General features: G+C 40.7%; 1 protein-coding gene across 1 annotated transcript in view; it reads left to right on the plus strand.

Annotated features, from left to right (window-relative positions):
- The first annotated feature begins 365 nt into the window (after positions 1 to 365).
- The window catches only part of LOC115102293 (V-set and transmembrane domain-containing protein 2-like protein), a 29,642-nt gene continuing 11,433 nt past the window's right edge, over positions 366 to 18,574 (plus strand). Inside the window, exons 1-2 of the mRNA XM_029622094.2 lie at positions 366 to 704; positions 17,357 to 17,523. Coding sequence (XP_029477954.1) covers positions 587 to 704; positions 17,357 to 17,523 — 285 coding nt within the window. The 5' untranslated portion in view covers positions 366 to 586. The remainder of the gene's footprint in view (positions 705 to 17,356; positions 17,524 to 18,574) is intronic.

Here is an 18,574-nt window from a genome sequence, read left to right on the forward strand (position 1 = left end):
AGCTGAATACATTAACTGTGCATTGGACACTTAGCCAATAAAGCAAACTCCAGTTATTGGAATCCTGATTAGCAACATGTGACTGATGTAGGCAAAGACATTCATAAATTCTCCACCTGTTGATGTCCTACCAGGGTTAATTGAACATGTTAATTTATGTGTTGCATCAGTTGTCTTAGTTTGTTTTTGTATGCTATAAATGCAGACAGATAGATATAGTTTGTCAAAGATGGATGGTCCTACAGCTTTAAGAATGACCGTCTTGTAAAAGTTTAATGAACAAATAACCTGCTCAGATCATTCCGCCTAATTGATATTCCCCATTGCAAGGCACTCACTCCCCTTTCTGTGTGTGAGGAGAAATCTCCCTCCGCCGCAGCCAGAGCCGAACGAGCTGAAGCGAGGTATCAATCAGCGATTTGCACTAGAGGGTGGCTGCACCATCAAACCGCTTCATATCTGCGATCTGCGCTTTTGTTTAAAATCCGGGTCTATTTATACAACACGTTGCCTGGATTTTATCTTGTAAACCTAGTACACCTAATGTGAGAGAGTGGCAAAGAATACGGAATCTCAAATAAAAGAAATGGGAGCCTTTGGGGTAATAGTAGGGACTTTACATTACATGGGACTCTACATCCAACTTAGTGCCTCCACAAGGCAAGGTGGACATGCAGAGGTAGAGAACCACATCTCCGGGAACGGTACGTTTCTGTCCTAATGTTTTATTCGGTTAAATTCTAATGATATTAGTGTGTAACATGCGGAAAGGAACAATTGACAGTAAACACCAGGAAGATACTGCGGTTACAGGGGGAGAGTAGCCTACGATCAGGGCGGAGGCAACTGATGCAAAGGTGTTTTTCTTTATAAAGGGAACACCTGAGGTAGAAGGATGAGAGATTTATTTTGCCGGCAGCTAATTCATGTTCTATATGCACTGTTATTGAACTTTTTTCATTTGTTTATGTACAAATCTGTAGATACCGTTTTTTCTGTGAAATAAAAGTTAATACTTAGCACACTGACAATCCTATTTACGTCATAGCAGGACAATAGTGGGGGCAGAAATATTATGATGAAAATACCTCGTGAGGGTTATTGAAAATGTAATGTTCATCTCAATCAACTGTATTTATCCAAATATATGTGTGTGGAAGCTATCTATTTCTTTCAACTAAATTATATAATATATAATAATAATAGGCTACAATAATAGGCTACAATGGTCAAAATTCTGTTACTAACTGGAGGATTCAAACATCTCTCTCTTATGATGCACCAACATTCTCTCTGGCTTCCTGCAGTCTATTTTACAGTTAGTTGCATCACTCAGATAAACATGTATTGTCTGGGTTCATCATCATCTGTTTGAGATTCCAGCTGCTTGGTTGTCAGCTCAGCAGATGTGTGGGCAGAAGTTTGGCATGTGTATAAAAATGGACTGTCGAGAAGAGAAGATTGCGTGTGAGGTTAAGTGCCTCCATGCCCTTGAGCAAGATAATGATGATACCCCGGAACAAAGTGTAACATCAGATTCTTACTTCTGCCAGCACTATTTCTAACGTCACTATTATGCCCACTGGTATTACTAGCAGATACTAGTATGATAACATGCATGGTATCATTTCTATGGTTGGGTTGTGTGAAGTATAGTGTGATGTTGGGTGGTGTGATCAGGGACGGAAGTGAGATCTCTCTGATGACTCATTAACTTTTAATTTAAGGAAAAGCAGAGGAGGAATACTGCAGAGGAGCAACATTGCCTCACCAGGGCTCGTTAGTCCACCATGGAAAAGCTTAAGACTGGGAATATGTTGCGCTGATAAAACTTTATCCAAGTAACCCAGTTTGAAAATGGGAAGCACCTTGGTGTCCAAAATTAATGTGCAGAAAAAAAGCTTACATTTGTATCAGGGTGTGAACCCTAATTACCTGCTCCTCCAGGGTGTGTGGGTTAACCTCTTGCCAGTGGGCTGGAACCAGATAGACCAGGATGACATGCAGGTCACGCTATTACAGACAGCCAACTGTGTCCATCCACCGCTTGCCATCACCTCTACAGATGCATGAATCTCCCACTGCTTCTGACCTAAATGAGTGGTAACAGGGATAGCATAGAGCGGGTCAACTGGCCCGGAAAGGCTACAAGGTGGGCTAAATATTATAATAGAATGTCCCTGCAGTCATTGTGTCGGTTGACATGATCCATTATTTGTAGTTCACTACAGATGTTCTGAATGCTGCAGTCTGCATCACCAACTGTTATGCAGAGGGATTTTTTACAGTGCATTCTGACAGTATTCAGAGCCCTTGACATTTTCCACATTTTGTTACGTTACAGCCTCATTCTAAAATGGATTAAATAAAAAAAATCCTCACCGATCTACACACAATAGTGACAAAGCGAAAAACAATAATGACAAAGCGAAAAATGATTTTTTTTAAGACATTTTTGCAAATACAAAACAGATACCTTATTTACATAAATAGTCAGACCCTTTGCTAAGAGACTCAGAATTGAGCTCAGGTACATCATGTTTCCATTGATCATCCTTGAGATGTTTCTACAACTTGACTGGAGTTCTCCTGTGGTAAATTAAATTGATTGGACAAGATTTGGAAAGGCACACACCTGTCTATTTCAGGTCCCAAAGCAAAAACCAAGCCATGAGGTCAAAGTAATAGTCCGTAGAGCTCCGAGACAGGATTGTGTTGAGGCACAGATCTGGGGAAGGGTACCATAACATTTCTGCAGCGTTGAAGGTCCCCAAGAACACAATGGCCTCCATTATTCTTAAATGGAAGAAGTTTGGAACCACCGCCCGGCCAAACTGAGCAATCGGGGGAGAAGAGCCATGGTCAGGGAGGAGACCAAGAAACCGGTGGGAGCTCCAGATTTCCTCTGTGGAGATGGGAGAAGCTTCCAGAAGGACAACAATCTCTGCAGCACTCAACAAATCAGGCCTTTATGGTAGAGTGGCCAGACAAAATCCACTCCTCAGTAAAAGGCACATGACAGCTCGCATGGAGCTTGCCAAAAAGCACCTAAAGGATTCTCAGACCATGAGAAACAAGATTATCTGGTCTGATGAAATCAAGATTGAACTCTTTGGCATGAATGCCAAGCGTCATGTCTGGAGGAAACCTACAGTGAAGCATGGTGGTGGCAGGATCATGCTGTGGGGATGTTTTTCAGCGGCAGGGACTGGGAGACTAGTCAGGATCAAGGGAAAGTACAGAGAAATCTTGATGAAAACCTGCTCCAGAGTGCTCAGGACCTCAGACTGAGGCGAAGGTTCACCTTCCAACAGAACAACAACCCTAAGCACACAGCCAAGACAACGCAGGAGTGGCTTCGGGACAATTCTGAATGTCCTTGAGTGGCCCAGCCAGAGCCGGACTTGAACCCGATTGTACATCTCTGAAGAGACCTTAAAATAGCTGTGCCGCGATGCTCCCCATCCAACCTGACAGAGCTTGAAATGATCTGCAGAGAAAAAACTCCCCAAATACATTTGTGCAAAGCTTATAACGTCATACCCAAGAAGACACTAGGCTGTAATCGCTGCCAAAGCTGCTTCAACAAAGTACTGAGTAAAGGGTCTGAATACTTATGTAAATGTGATATATAATTTTTATTGTATTTTATACATTTGCAAACATTTCTTAAAAACCTGTTTTTGCTTTGTCATTATGGGGTATTGTGTTTTTCACCTTTATTTAACCAGGTAGGCTAGTTGAGAACAAGTTCTCATTTGCAACTGCGACCTGGCCAAGATAAAGCAAAGCAATTCAACACATACAACAACACAGAGTTACACATGGAATAAACAAAACATACAGTCAATAACACAGTAGAAGAAAAGAAAAGAAAAGAAAAAGTCTATATACAGTGAGTGCAAATGAGGTAAGTTAAGGAAATAAATAGGCCATGGTGGCAAAGTAATTACAATATAGCAATTAAACACTGGAATGGTAGATCGGCAGAAGATGAATGTGCAGGTAGAGATACTGGGGTGCAAAGATTGATGAGGGAAAAAAACAATTTATTCAATTTCAAAACAAGGCTGTAACGTAACAAAGTTTGGAAAAAGTCAAGGGGTCTGAACATTTTCAGAATGCACTGTATCTAGCCAATCAAATGACATGAATTAATCAATTAAGTGCTAAAGAGGAGAGAAACAACCAGATCCTGCAACTCCCACATAGAGACTGAGACACTGAGAGCCAACAGTGTACAGATTATGAATATACCGGTAATATTATTTAAACCGATAGGTTATTGAATAAAATATGACATGTCAAGGCAGATTTTTCAAATGTCCTTTTCAACAATAGTATGGGCCGCTATATAACAAACAGCCACCTAACGTCCATGTCCTCTCTCTGCTCTAGGCCTACAGTCACTCCTGCTTCAGCCTTAGCAGTTTCTGTTGACTATTCATCAAGCCAGGCTCACGCTGAGCAGGAGAGGCTGACAGGCTAGTTTCTGGTCTGCTCTCAGTGGTGGGCTCCTCTCCCTACCATGCTCAGCCAGGAGGAATCAACTTGGGACAGATGTCCCTCTGGTGGGAAGGGTACGCATGATAAGCTTCTCTGAATGGCACACTTCCTCTCCACTCTCTATTTTATGAGTGGGTATAATATATGTTAGATGAGCCTGTAACTGCACTACAAAAAAATATGCTTTGCAGTTGTATAGAAGCTTTTTGAGGGCCATATATGAAGCGAACCATTTCACTATTTTTGGTTCTATATACCAACATTTCTCCTAGCAGTGGGTAATGCAGGGAAGCCCTGTTGACCAAAAGGTTCCAGTAGAATAAAGTACTATTTACATTCAATTTTTTTGTCATTTAGCAGACACTCTTATACAGAGCAACTTACAGGAGCATTTAGGGTTAAGTGCCTTGCTCAAGAGCACATCAACAGATGTTTCACTTAGTAGGCTCAGGAATTCGAACCAGCAACGTTTTGTTTACTGACCCACGCTAGGCTTCAGACCTGCATTGAATGGACAGGGCACTTATTGCAGGCCTCCTGATACAACCTCCTTACCATTTCTCACTCTCTCTTTCTCTCCATTTCCTTTTCCTTTCTCTTCAAACGCAGCCCATTACAAACTGTAGGGTCAGCCAGCAGTCATGCAATGTGTTTTCTCTCTGTGTATTCAGTTCTGATGGCTCTTGTGGAGTATAAGCACCTCAAAGTGAACCAGTTTTTTCCTTGTCATTTCCCTTTCATGTCCTTATGTCTCTGGCCAAACATATCCCCAGAGCACTTTGGAGAAGAAAATATGTGCCTTTTGACTGGCAATACAGAGTCACAGTCTCTGTCCCTTTCATGCCAGTGTCTCTGGAAGTCACCAATTCTCCCTGGCTCTCCCCACAGAGAACAAACCATATTTCCTCTATATTTCCTCCAGCCTTGATCATAAGACGACTGGATGGAGGGATCCTTCTGGGCTCTGGTTGGAAGAGTGGGCAAGCTTATCTCACATTAGACACATGACTGCTGTGGTGGCTATCGCAGACCTCCTGGAGAGGACTTGGCAGGGCTCATATGTTGGCAGTCAGCGTGAATAGTGGAGCCATGTTGATTTGCTTTAGTGGAGTCGAACTGAGATTTGCTTCTCCAAATAGCTTGCATGCCCCCATGGGTGTCCCGAAACGAACCAATGAAGACAGCAGCTTGAGTAAATGTTTGAAGTATAATACCTCTTTGTTTTTAAGGACAGACCATGTTAAAACATATTTTTAATTTATGTTTTTTCTTTACATGTGGCTTGTCCTTGAAAACAAAGAGTTATTATACTTTTTGTCAGTATTAGGTGTGAAGTGGTCAATTAATAACAGACTTATGTGCTGAGTTAGAAACTTCACCATGGGAACTACTTTGTGCAACCTTGATGACTAATATGGATTGACATCAGTGTCACATCACTGATGGGCACCAACAAATTATTACTCCCATTATTAGCATTACACAACATTCAAGGGCTTGGAGAAAACAACTTTGTTTACCAGTTATGATTATACTTTTTTGTTATTGTAATCAGGCAGATTAATTTGATTATTTTGTAAACATGAGATGGATTTTGGTCACACCAGTAAAAACACATGTATGTTAATGCTTTTCAATAGGCTTACAGTATGTTGCTACTGAACACATGTGGGCTAGTTTGCAGTATTATTCAATCCGGTAGCCTACACAGTGTGTTGAAAAACAATGTTATCAGTGTGGAAATACAACGTTAACTAGCCATCATGATCCCGTCCACCATATCAGAGGCCTGGCTCAATTAGAAGGCTGGCCTGGGGCCATGTTGAGACAGGGACATCCATTATACCGTTTCTCTTTCTCGCCAGTGACCAGCCCTAATTATGCTGCTGTGGAGCGGCTGGTTCACACACAGTGGGTGAATGGAGGCCCAGCAGCACTGTTCAATCATCTCATTCTGGGAGTGGACTGGCTCAGCCAGAGGGGGTGATGGTAATACACAGGAGACTCACTTTTTCTGTTTCTCTTTGTATTTATAGTCTGTTCCACGGTATTATCTTGGTTTTAATGATCTACAAGGCTGTGTTTTACACACTAAGCAAGTGTAGAAAGGTTTGAATAACTGAGAGAAATTTAGTACGAAAGGCAATTTGACAACAGGGAATTGATATCTGCACGCATGTTGCATGTTATTCACAGGATTGTTTAAAAGCCAACCATTAGCTCCTGTATGGCTTTCATATGCAATGTTTCTGTCTTTTACCTGTCCCTCTAATTGCTGACAGTAATATTTTAAAGGCTACTTGGTATTTCAAAAGGCTAGTGGGCTGGATAGCTTGCACCTATCAGTAATGTAGAATGGTAAATGCCATTTTTCTGTGGTTTTGTATTGCTTGACTGCACACACCTCCTGCTCAGAGCTAATGCTCCCTTCAGCAATGGTTCTGTCTCTATCCAGTTACTTTGCTGTTAGATTGGTGCTTTGGCCAAGGACGGCGGGCCTATTACAATGATATGTTCACAAATATAGCAAATAGAGATGTTGCTAATTAGATCGTCCTCTGGCTATCATATACACAATTATGCAATACCATGACATTCAGCCATCTGACTACACTGATGCATTCGTAGTGTTGGTTACAATGATGGATAGTTAATAGCAAGTTTTTGTCCCCAGTTAGATGTGATTGAAGTCATCGCTTCAGTTGACGGCATGGAGGATAACATTTAGAAGGGCATTTAGCTAAAAGAGATGATACATTCTACTGCAGATAAATTATTATTAGGACATCGTATTCACAGAGTCACTTTTGATTAGCGGCCAAAGAAATGAGCTTATGTTTTTTTATTTTTAGTGTGTTGTTACCATATCTGGATGTCTGGGGACTTTTCTGCAGACGGTTGATGTGTTGCGGCCTATCAAATGTGACACTTTTGATAGGCCGTTGTTTTCCTTTTTAATATGGCACGTCAAAGTCATTGCTGCTCTCTCTCTACAGTCATGCTGTCAAAAGCTCCACTGATGTGGCATAGAGAGAGACTGTTGAAAGCCGGTGTTCTGTACTTTTCAATGAAAAAGAGACCGTCTCAGAGTTCTCAGAAGTGTTTCATTTTAAATGGATTAAATGGGTGGTATGAGAAAGTGGGACAGGCATATTATATTTATCTGGTTTTCTGTTCTTATGTGAAGGATATTGACTGGCATTCAGTCATAGGTGGCTGGTGGCACCTTAATTGGGGAGGACGGGCTCATAATGGCTGGAACGGAATGAATAGAATGGTATTTAATACCACTTAATATTTTGATTTCACTCTATTCCAGTGATTATTTTGAGCCGTCCTCCACTCACCAGCCTCCTGTGTAGCAGTCATTAAATAGGCTAGCTCATCAAACATGGAGTTCGTGGTAAGCTAGGATTGAGCAATAAGAACAACTATGCAATGGATAAAGTGAGAATCCAGGTTTTCAGTGTACCTTTAATTTATATTGATAAATCATGTTAATTATCAGGTTGCAAACATGTAACAATTTGACAAAATCGCTCCCGATCTTGTGTTTACCTTTAGGAAACCGCAAATCACCTTTTGCTATTGTATTAGATAACACAGAATTTTCCAAGTCCTTCCTGTCTATATAGGACTTCCGACTTGCAGTCCACAGTGCGCCGGGCCAGCTTGCTTCTGTCTGATTCCCTTTATTTCAGATGAGCGCTAAACATAAGCAGTGAGTTACATCATTCATCAAAGTCACCACAAGTGAAGGGAGATGAAAAAAAGACAGCATGGCTGTTTTGTTAAATCCCTGACTACATGTTCTCCAAAAAGGCCCTGTTTATTTCTTATTTTTGGTGTCAGGTTGCCCCATGAGCATCTCCTTAGGAACGCCTGAGGAGGAGAAGCTGATTTAAGTGGAGGTGAATTTCAGTAGCACTGTCGGGCAATTTCAGTAGCACTGTCGGGCAGACTTCCAGCTCCTCTCCTCTCCTGCTCTCCTATCCTGGCCCTGGCTGGCTCTCTGAGCTATCAGCTCTTCTCTCAGTCTCAGCTGCTGGAGAGAGAGACTCCTGGGTGCATTAGGAGGGCGAGAAGATTAGATACCAAACGCTGATATCTCTCGTAGCGCTGCATCACACCATTTGTATCTGGCCCCAGAGAGCTGGCTTGGATGGCTGCTGGCTAGCTAGCTGGCTGGGGAGATTTAAAGAGGACGAGCAAAAATATGCTCTTTTTTGTTTTCTATGTTCCTTTCTTTTTTTTTACATGAAGGTTCAAAGGGTTTCAGTGGATTACACACCTTTAACAGGCTGTGGCGGCTGTTGTGTGTGGATGTATTGTGATGAGTGCATTTTGAATCCAGATAGAGGTTCTGGATAGCTACTGTATGCCTTTCCGAGGAAGTACTGTTGTGATTATTGATGGTCCCATCTCTGAGGTGAGGTATTTGCCTCTGAATTCATTGATTGTTGTGGGGAGGCTATTTAATCGCTCTCCTTCGTGACGGATGAAACACAGTGGAAACAGTGCCATGGAGGAGACACTAGTTGCGTACGTCAATGGACTCAAAGGCCCCCTGTCTCACAGGATACTGCTTGCATATTGTTAAGCAGGCAGCTCAGCATGGGGCTCAGTGTTTGTCTGTCATGTGACCTTTCTTTTTTATACAACAGTAATATCACTCCTTTGGTACAGTGTTTAATTAACCTAGTTGAATATTTTTTCTGTCCTTTTAGCTCAGCCAGAAATTCTATGAAACAGTGACAGAGTATTTAACACATTCTCCCACTGGAGAGTTTTTGCAGTGTTGGTTTTTAAGACATTTAGATAATGATGATATTCTTACCAATTTCTCCCAAATGCTGTAACAAGAAAAATGCTTTGTATGCACAACAACAACCAATAAACACCCTTCTGTAAATCGCTGAAATGAACAGTCTCATGGAATTATTATGTGATCATTCTGAATGACGCTATTTTGACTGTTAGATGTGTTGGAAGTAGCATACAGATGACTGGATTATAGCGCCTTGGCATTTACACTAGATCATGTTAAACATCCCAGGCCATAATCATTTAGAGCTTTTATGCTTGTTATGGTAACTACTGGTTGTGACCCAAAATCCTTCTTTATTAAGCTCTGTAAAATACATTACACATGTTTCATTGTGGTGTTATATACTTTAGGCCTAAACCTCCAATGACTTCAGCTTTGTCCTGAGAACAGAGAGGCTTCACAAGGTTCATGTATGATCATGTTTGACAGCCGTTTTTCAGATTGTGACTTTATTGACTTTTTGTAATCAGCTGCATAAATCCGATCTCTGTCTTGTGTCAAAATTGCTCATGGAAAAATTGTACGACTCAAACGAGGGTTAATCATATTTTAATTTCAATTACCCCAGCTTCCACTGTTCTCCAAAATATTTACAATACCTTTTCACAGGACAATGACTAGGCCTAACCATGTAGACTATTCATTACAAACAGAAATATCTACAGAGAATTTCACTTCATAAGAACGAAAGCAAAAGACGTTCACTAAACGAATAATTTCTAAATGGGCTGTATGCATTACATCACAGCATAAACAAACCAACAGCCAGATGACCTTTGGATAGTTAGTCACTGTCTGTTTACTGTGTCTTCAAGAAGCTTACAGGTGTCTTTGAAACATGACTGCTGCTTTTTACAGTATATTAAGCGAGCATCGTAAGAAGAGGCAATTATTTCAGTGGAGTGGATGGAGTTGGCTGGCCTGCCAGTGATAAGTGAGGAATCAAAGGGAGAGGCTGTGCTCAGCGACGAGCCTCTCTCTGCCTGGGTCTGTGGGGGCAACTGCAGAGGTTAATGAATCTGCTAGGCCAGCTATCATCTAGGGAGGGAGAGCGCATCGTTGCACATCACTCTCATAACTTGTTTTCATGCTATTTTTCGTCCAGGTGTTTAAAGCTGCAGTGACTACATATGTGTTTATAGATACTGAATAGATATTTGAATAGATATTTCTTGTTAAAAGAATCAAGACTAGGCTATAAAAGAAATACACCCCTTTGTGTGTAGAGTGCATTCTCTGTTCTTTGTAAATGTATTTCATTCCCAGGGCCCTCAAGATGTCCTCTTTTTAAATGTCACTATTCTCCACTATCTCGAGTTCCTCTTAGTTCCTCTTCTTCAAATGTCTCTCCCTTTTCTTTCTTCTCTCTTCTCTTGTTCTCTCTCTCTCTCTCTCTCTCTCTCTCTCTCTCTCTCTCTCTTCTGACACCATCTTCACCCCTGGTGTGCTTCTCTCTCCATCGCTCTCTCCCTTTGTGAACGCTCTGGCATCCCACTCACCTTCCCTTCCCCCTGTTCACCCTCTCTTCCCGCATCTACATTCTATTTTCAAAAGTGCCATGTACAATCCTTGAGTATCTGCCTCCAGATCAGTAGAGATGTGGAGTTCATTAGAGCTCCCCCTGTACTGCATAACACTGACATCTTAAGAGGAGGCTGATGATGACATGATTCATATCACTAGATTGCCTTACAGATACCAGACATGCTGTGCTGTAAGGAACAATATCCTCATACATCATCTCACAGCAGCAGGAGCTCTAAGCGACAGAGGCAGACCCCCAGCATGGATCATAATGGTTTTGAGAGCTGGGGTTTTGGGCTGCAAGGTGGAGGGTGGGGGGTGGGGCTTTACATGTAGCTAACACTGTTAGTGATGAAACATTTTGAAATCTTCAGCCCTGTAGATGATGCCTGGAACAAGAGCTGTACGAATGCTACCACATGGAATTTATTGACCACACATAACAGAGATCACTAATACGCTTCACCATTGTCCTGAGTCCATTTCCTAATGTTATTTACCATTACAATATGAACCGATGAGCTCTGTCTAAAGACCCTCTGATAAACTTAGCTGAAACTTCAATCACTTTTTACATTCTTTTCTGTGGCAGGTGATATTCTTTGAGCTTTGATTTTGAGCCAAAACAGAAGAGATTGCACAAAATGAGCTCTAGTGAGTTCAAGTTGGAGAGATGCCCAAGGCAAGGCTGTGGATGGTAGTGGTGGATTAAATGGAAGACAGTATTGAAGTTTTGGCATCAGTATTCTTGATGCAGGAGTTGGTTATTCGAAGCCAGTGTGGCTCCATTGTGCTTAGCCCTTTGTTTCTGGAGTGATTGTACTGCGTTATTTATTTCTCTCTCTCTCACACTCTCTCTCTCTCTCTCTCTCTCACACACTCTCTCTCTCTCTCTCTCTCTCTCTCTCTCTCTCTCTCTCTCTCTCTCTCTCTCTCTCTCTCTCTCTCTCTCTCTCTCTCTCTCTCACACTCTCTCTCTCACACGATCTCTCTTTCTAACACTCTCTCTCTTTCTGTCTCAATCTTTTATCTTGCTCTCTCTCTCTTTCTTGTGTTCCAGCTTTCATTCCCAGAGCTAGCTACATTGTAAGGGGGGGAACTACCAACCTTTGTCTACTGTTGTCTAACCAGTGGTGTAAAGTACTTAAGTAAAAATACTTTTTGGGGGGTATTTGTACTTTACTATTTATATTTTTGACTACATTTACTTCACTATATTCCTAAAGAAAATAAATGTACTTTTTACTCCATACATTGTCCTTGACACCCAAAAGTACTCGTTACATTTTGAATGCTTCACAGGACAGGAAAATGGTCCAATTCACTCACTTATCAAGAGAACATCCATGGTCATCCCTACTGCTTCTGACCTGGAGGGCTCACTAAACACGAATGTTTCATTTGTAAATTATGTCTGCGCGTTATAGTGTGCCCTGTCTATTCATAAATAAACATTTTGAAAAAAAATTGTGCCTTCAGATTTGCTTATTATAAGGAATGTGAAATTATTTATACTTTTACTTTTGATACTTAATTATATTTTTGCAATTACATTTACTTTCGATACTTAAGTATATTTAAAGAAAAATACTTTTAGACTTTTACTCAAGTAGAATTTTTCTGGGTGACTTTCACTTTTACTTGAGTAATTTCCTATTAAGGTATCTTTACTCTTACTCAAGTATGACATTTGGGTACCTTTCCCACCACAGTGTTTAACCACCAAAATTAGTGCAGAATGGTTTCAAAACTTTCAAACTCAACATTACAGAACAGAAGCATTTATATTCAGAGTTGGACTCCTGTGGTTGCGGTGTTATGAGATATTTAAAAAGTGTGCGAGAGAGGCGAAGACTGTTGCAGTGTAATTTCATGGGGGTGAGAGTGGAACTCTAGATGAGTCACTGCGGTACAGCAACTTCAAGCCCAGAATATGGATCAGAGAAGGAGAATGCAAATTATGTTTATGTTGTGTAATGGCTTGATGTTGTCGGTGCTGTGCAGTGTGACTATCAGACTGCAACTTGGAATAAGGTTTCATTTGGAGGCTTGAGCAGAATTTCTCCTCCTGAGTATAAAGCTGCTGCTGTAGATTCCAATAAGCAAGTTACCAGACTGCTTGCCTCGCTCATATGATCTCAAGAGAATATATGATAGAAATGGTTTATTTCCCATCCCAGCCACACTCAGTCATTTTTATACTGTACAATCAAATATATCTCCATCTCTCTGTTTACAGTACAGTGTGGGCTGCAATCCTCCTTCCTTTTGGCCATTTTCTTCAAGATTCCACAAAGTAATCAATGAGATTCAAGAAAAGGTCTCATGCAGTGAGGATATGTGGTGAATCTCTATTTTTATCTGTCATTAGCTACAGTATATCTTATAAAATAATATGATTTTTTTAGGGAGTCTGGATTAAGATAATAGCACGAAGAAGCACCTCCAGCTAGCTTTTATCAGGGTTTCATTAACTAACTCCACATTTCAAAGGAAAATGATGACAAGAGCTCTCCCAGGCTTTCCAGAGCCTCAAAGATACCTTCTTTCATATCCATTTCTCTGCATTGTGGGGGGGCCTTTGTTCATCTGTCATGTCTGTCTTTCTGTTGCAGTTTTGTCAGCATTGACTGTAGTGATTGTCTAAGTCTATTTAAACTATTGTGTTATTGTGAAGATAATGATTCCTCCAAACATTTCATATCCAACTTCCAAAGTCCTTTGAAGGCTCTAATTAAGATGTGCAGACAGGGTGCTAGTGATTACACAGGCCATCTTTGAATTAGCATTGTTTCTAAGTCAATGTTGTCATGTAGGCATTAATAAGAGAAATATTGTCAATCATTCCCACATATTTTCCGCTCTAAACCCATTTGGCATGATTCATACAGATGGAGGATCTTCATTTGATCAACCTGTTGCAGGAGAACTGTCCTGCAATGCAGGAAATGTAAAACTTGTAGTGTATTTGAGGTTTAAAAAGGTTCTGGTAGTTTCCCTTACGGAAAATGTATGAATCCTACAAAAACGGGCATTCATTATAATTCACATAATAATTCACATTTCCTGTTTCTGCAGGGTTATTTTAAGATCCTATGTCTGTACTAAATAACAAATAAACACGATCAACGTCAAAAAACAATACAGAGAGCCTATCCATTTAATGGCAGTTTACATCACTGCTTTGAATACAAGAAAGCTGTAGGCTCCACTTCCTACCATAAAGGTGAATCAATACAAAGTGTGTCTTGTGTCTGGCAAATGAAATTCAAAGGGATTTGATCGATTTACAAGGAGATATGACTTGGGGCTTGCAGCTCTCTGGAGCGGGAGACATTGCTTTCTCAGTATGCACAGTTGGCCCAGAGATTTACAGAGGCTATTAAACTCAGGCCTGAGAGCGGTGGAATAAAAACAAAGATAGATCGACATTTTAGGAAGAAATGGAATTAGTTTATTGTCTCTATGTTCTCTGGTATTCTAGTGGAGATTGAATAAGCCTACCACCTGGGAGCTAGTAATAAGCTGGCAGCAGCACTAGACTTTCAGCACCATGGCCACCGCTCTCTCTATAGCTCAGACAGTGCTGTTCTCTCTCTCTCTCTCTCATTCTCCAGCCAGTTGATTTTCTCAAGGTTGATGTCGTTTTTATGGGTAGTGTTTTCTGGTAAGCACCAATTCTGATCCGACAATTCCCAGTGGATGTCTAATGTATATAAATGACATTTGCTTTAAGAATAAGTAGTCAGGAATTGCAGGAAAGATCAACTTTTATTATTATCTAAAACACGTGTCAAACTCATTCCACGGAAGGCCGAGTGACTGCCGGTTTTCGCTCCTCCCTTGTTCTTGATTGATTTATTCAAGTCACTAATTAGCAAAGAACTCCCCTCACCTGGTTGTCTAGGTCTTAATTGAAAGGAAAACCAAAAACCAGCAGACACTAGGCGCTCCGTGGAAAGAGTTTGACACCCCTGATCTAAAATGTTTGGTTTTGGTACAATGGTTTGCCATGCTGACTTCATTGTGAATCTTCATTGTGAAGACTTCATCGGTGTGAGCACCACCAATACACCCGTGGGTACGTGAACCTCCGTCGCCATGAACGGGATTAGAAGCAAATTAAAAATGTGTTTAAGGGAGCGTTTAAGAGGATTTGGGCCCAGTTAATAAACGGATGTGCTGGGATCAGAAGAGCTGTGATGTCTTCATTCTACTGAGGCTAGTTTACCCATGTGAGGGATTTCAGCCTGTGTTATACATGGAGAGGATCCAGCTCAGCCCAGGCAGCTTCCTTACTCTCCTCCCACCCAGGCAGGTGTCTGGAATGAAGCCCAACTCTAGCTCCGCTTCCATGTGAAATATAGTGGGTAAAATTAAGATATTCTAACCTCAGAATGTGCTAAGCTCTTTTGACATAGGTTACTGATATCCACGTTTGGACAAGAGTAAACATTCAATGCCAGTTTACATTATGACAGGCTAAACTTTATAAATCTTTATTAAACTGCATATTCACACTATGTGTTTGTGAACACATGCACATCTAGTGTGAGTGTTGGTTTAGTAAACACTAGTTTTGCATAACCTACTGAGTGTGGTGTTATGCTGGAGAGAGATACACCCAATCCTCTTTAGTTTGCCAGCTCTTTAGCAAGGCGTCACTCTCCAGTTGTGACATTGCTCATCAGAACTACTTTAGAAAATCTGTCAAAGCTGTCTGTTGTTTCTCAAACCTTCAGTACATATTTGAACTGAAAAACAAAAACAGGGGAGCTGTTTTAGCAGTAATGCCTTTTTTAGTAAACAAACATTAAGTGGTACATTGAGTGGTACATTAATCAAACAAAATATTACACACTTTGTATAAGTAGGCTAACTAAAGAGCAAGCCAGGTGAGCACAATGATTTATATTTTTGGTATTTTCTTAGGATCCCCATTAGCTACTGCTAAAGCAGAAACTACTCTTCCTGGGGTCCACACAAAACATGAAACATGACATTAATAGACAAGAACAGCTCAAGGACAGAACTGCATACATTTAATAACGGCACACGTAGCCTACATATCAATACATACACACAAAATATCTAGGTTAAATAGGGGAGAAGCATTGTATTGTGAGTTGTTGCTTTATCTGATTTTGAAACCAGGTTTGCTGTTCATTTGAGTAAAATGAAATGGAAGTGAGTTCCATGCAATAATGGCTCTATTATAATACTGTACGCTTTCTTGAATTTGTTCTGGATTTGGGGACTGTGAAAAGACCCCTGGTGGCATGTCCTGGTGGGATAAGTGTGTGTGTCAGAGCTGTGTGTAAGTTCACTATGCAAACTATTTTGAAATTTCAACACATTGTTTCTTATAAAAAGAAGAAGTGATCCAGTAAGTCTCTCCTCAACTCTTAGCCAAGAGAGACCGGCATGCATTGTATTTATATCAGTCCTCTGATTACTATGAAGAGCAAGGCGTGCCACTCTGTTCTGGGCCAGCTGCAGCTTAACGAGGTCTTTCTTTGCAGCACTTGACCACATAACGGGACAATAATCAGGATAAGAGAAAACTAGAGTCTAGGGACTTGCTGTTTAGAGTGTGGACAGACCTCTCCCCATCTTTACAACCATTGAATCTAAATGTTTTGACCTTGACAGTTTACACTCTAAGGTAACACCAAATAATTTAGTCTCCTTAACCGGTTTAACAGCCACATCATTTATTACCAGATTCAGCTGAGGTTTGTTGTTTGCCCACTTTGCCAATGATGTAATCATTAAAATAATTGGCAACATCACATGGTTTTGTGATGAATAAGCCAGCTGATTCGATTAAATAATTTGTCTTTCTGCCCATAATCTCATTTAAAGTACTCAAAAGCTTTTTTTCCATCATTCTTTATCTAATTGATATTGGCTTCATAATACAGATTCTTCTTATTTTTGTTGAGTTTAGTCACATCATTTCTTAATTTGCAGAAACTCAGCCATTTAGATGTGCAGCCAGAGTTATTAGCCACTCCTTTTGCCCCATCTCTTTCAACCATACAGTTTTTCTATGCCTCATCAATCCATGGAGCCTCAACAGTTCTAACAGTCAGTTTCTTAACAGGTGCATGTTTATCAATAATTGGAAAAAGCAAATTCATAAAGCAATCAAGTGCAGTGTCTGGATGCTCCTTATTACATCAGACCAACAAATGATACTCATCAAAATGGAAATGTTTCAACTGGTAAATGAGGATTTATGATTGTATTCCTCATAGTTGCTTAAAAAAAACAAGTATTTCTAGATTGTGTTGTGTTATGTTAAAAAATGACAATTTATGCACACTATTATTAGGGTTAACTCAATATTCTATTAGAGACCATTTACAATCACAGTGTATTATCATTACTGTAAATCAACTGCAGTAAGAGCAAACACCACCCATATTGTCTTCAGAGAGGACTGAGTCATCGTTTCTGAAGCCAACTGTTAACTTAGCTTTTTTCTCCATACAGCTGTGTTCACAGAGGTCCCCCATGACATCACAGCACAGAGTGGCCAGGACGTGGAGATGGCGTGCTCCTTCCGGGGGGCAGGCCCCTCCTACTCCCTGGAGATCCAGTGGTGGTACATCAGGAACCACAGAGACTGGACAGAGAAACAGCCCTGGACCTCCAATCAGGTAGCTAGACTGCTCACTCTGTCACTGCTGAGAGAATGTTGTTGGTGAGGTGTTCTGTGATCAGTGATCAAAGGTTTGAGGCAGAAGATGGAACAAAGTCTTCTTATTCTCCCACATTGCAAACAGAAATGCAAATAGCAAGCATAGCATTAGAATACAATGCACAAACTCCTGACTAAATCCCAATCCTTAGAGTTTGCCATCGAGGCACAGCTATACAAGTCAGAATCAGTACCAACTAATAAAGTACATAGGAATAAACTGAGTGAGGTGAGCAGCAAGGTAATAAACCACACATTAATCACTGCAGTAGGCAGAAATAGCAGCAGGTTCCCAGGTGCCCCGGAGGCACAGGAACAGAAGAGGAGGCTGAGGAACCATCTCATGGGAAAATGCACCTGAGCTGGGTAAAGCAGAGCAGGTTTTCCATGAGGACACACAGAATGTTTTCCAGTCCTCCTGCTGTGTTTTCCAACACTTTTTAATTGGAAAAGGGAGAAATGTAAAGAAACTTCCTCTCACCTCACTCTGATTCATTATTCATGAAGTGTCCCTGAGGACTAGCTGTGTTACACCTTGCTTCCTTCCCTTGCTGGAGCGTAGGGCAGGTGGTGCTACTGACCTAGAATACTGTACAGGCTGTGCTGTAGTGAACCCTCATTTTCTTGATGAATCATGCCTACATGATAATATAGACACAGGTTGAAATGTATAGCATAATTGTTTTGTTTTTTCGAATTCATATTACAATTTTGGGGAATACTAAGATTGTGGAGATTGGTGCCTTGGGGGAAACAGAGGTGGGTGGTTCCATGAAAAGAGTGCCTTTTGCATCCCTTTGATATTTTAAGTAGAAATTGTGCACCAATATGGAATTTTAAAAGACTGTTATATTTAATATGTTGCCGTTTAATATAGACTACATGGAGAATTCAATAAATCTAATGTTTTTATATGAATAAAATCTTGCTGAAGTGCTAAATTCAGCATTTTGACATGTCCCTTCGTGACTTCTAGGTAGATTTTACCCCAATAAACCCCAACATTTAAA

This window comes from Oncorhynchus nerka, linkage group LG20 (genome assembly GCF_034236695.1).
Source record: "Oncorhynchus nerka isolate Pitt River linkage group LG20, Oner_Uvic_2.0, whole genome shotgun sequence".
Classification (NCBI taxonomy): domain Eukaryota; kingdom Metazoa; phylum Chordata; class Actinopteri; order Salmoniformes; family Salmonidae; genus Oncorhynchus; species Oncorhynchus nerka.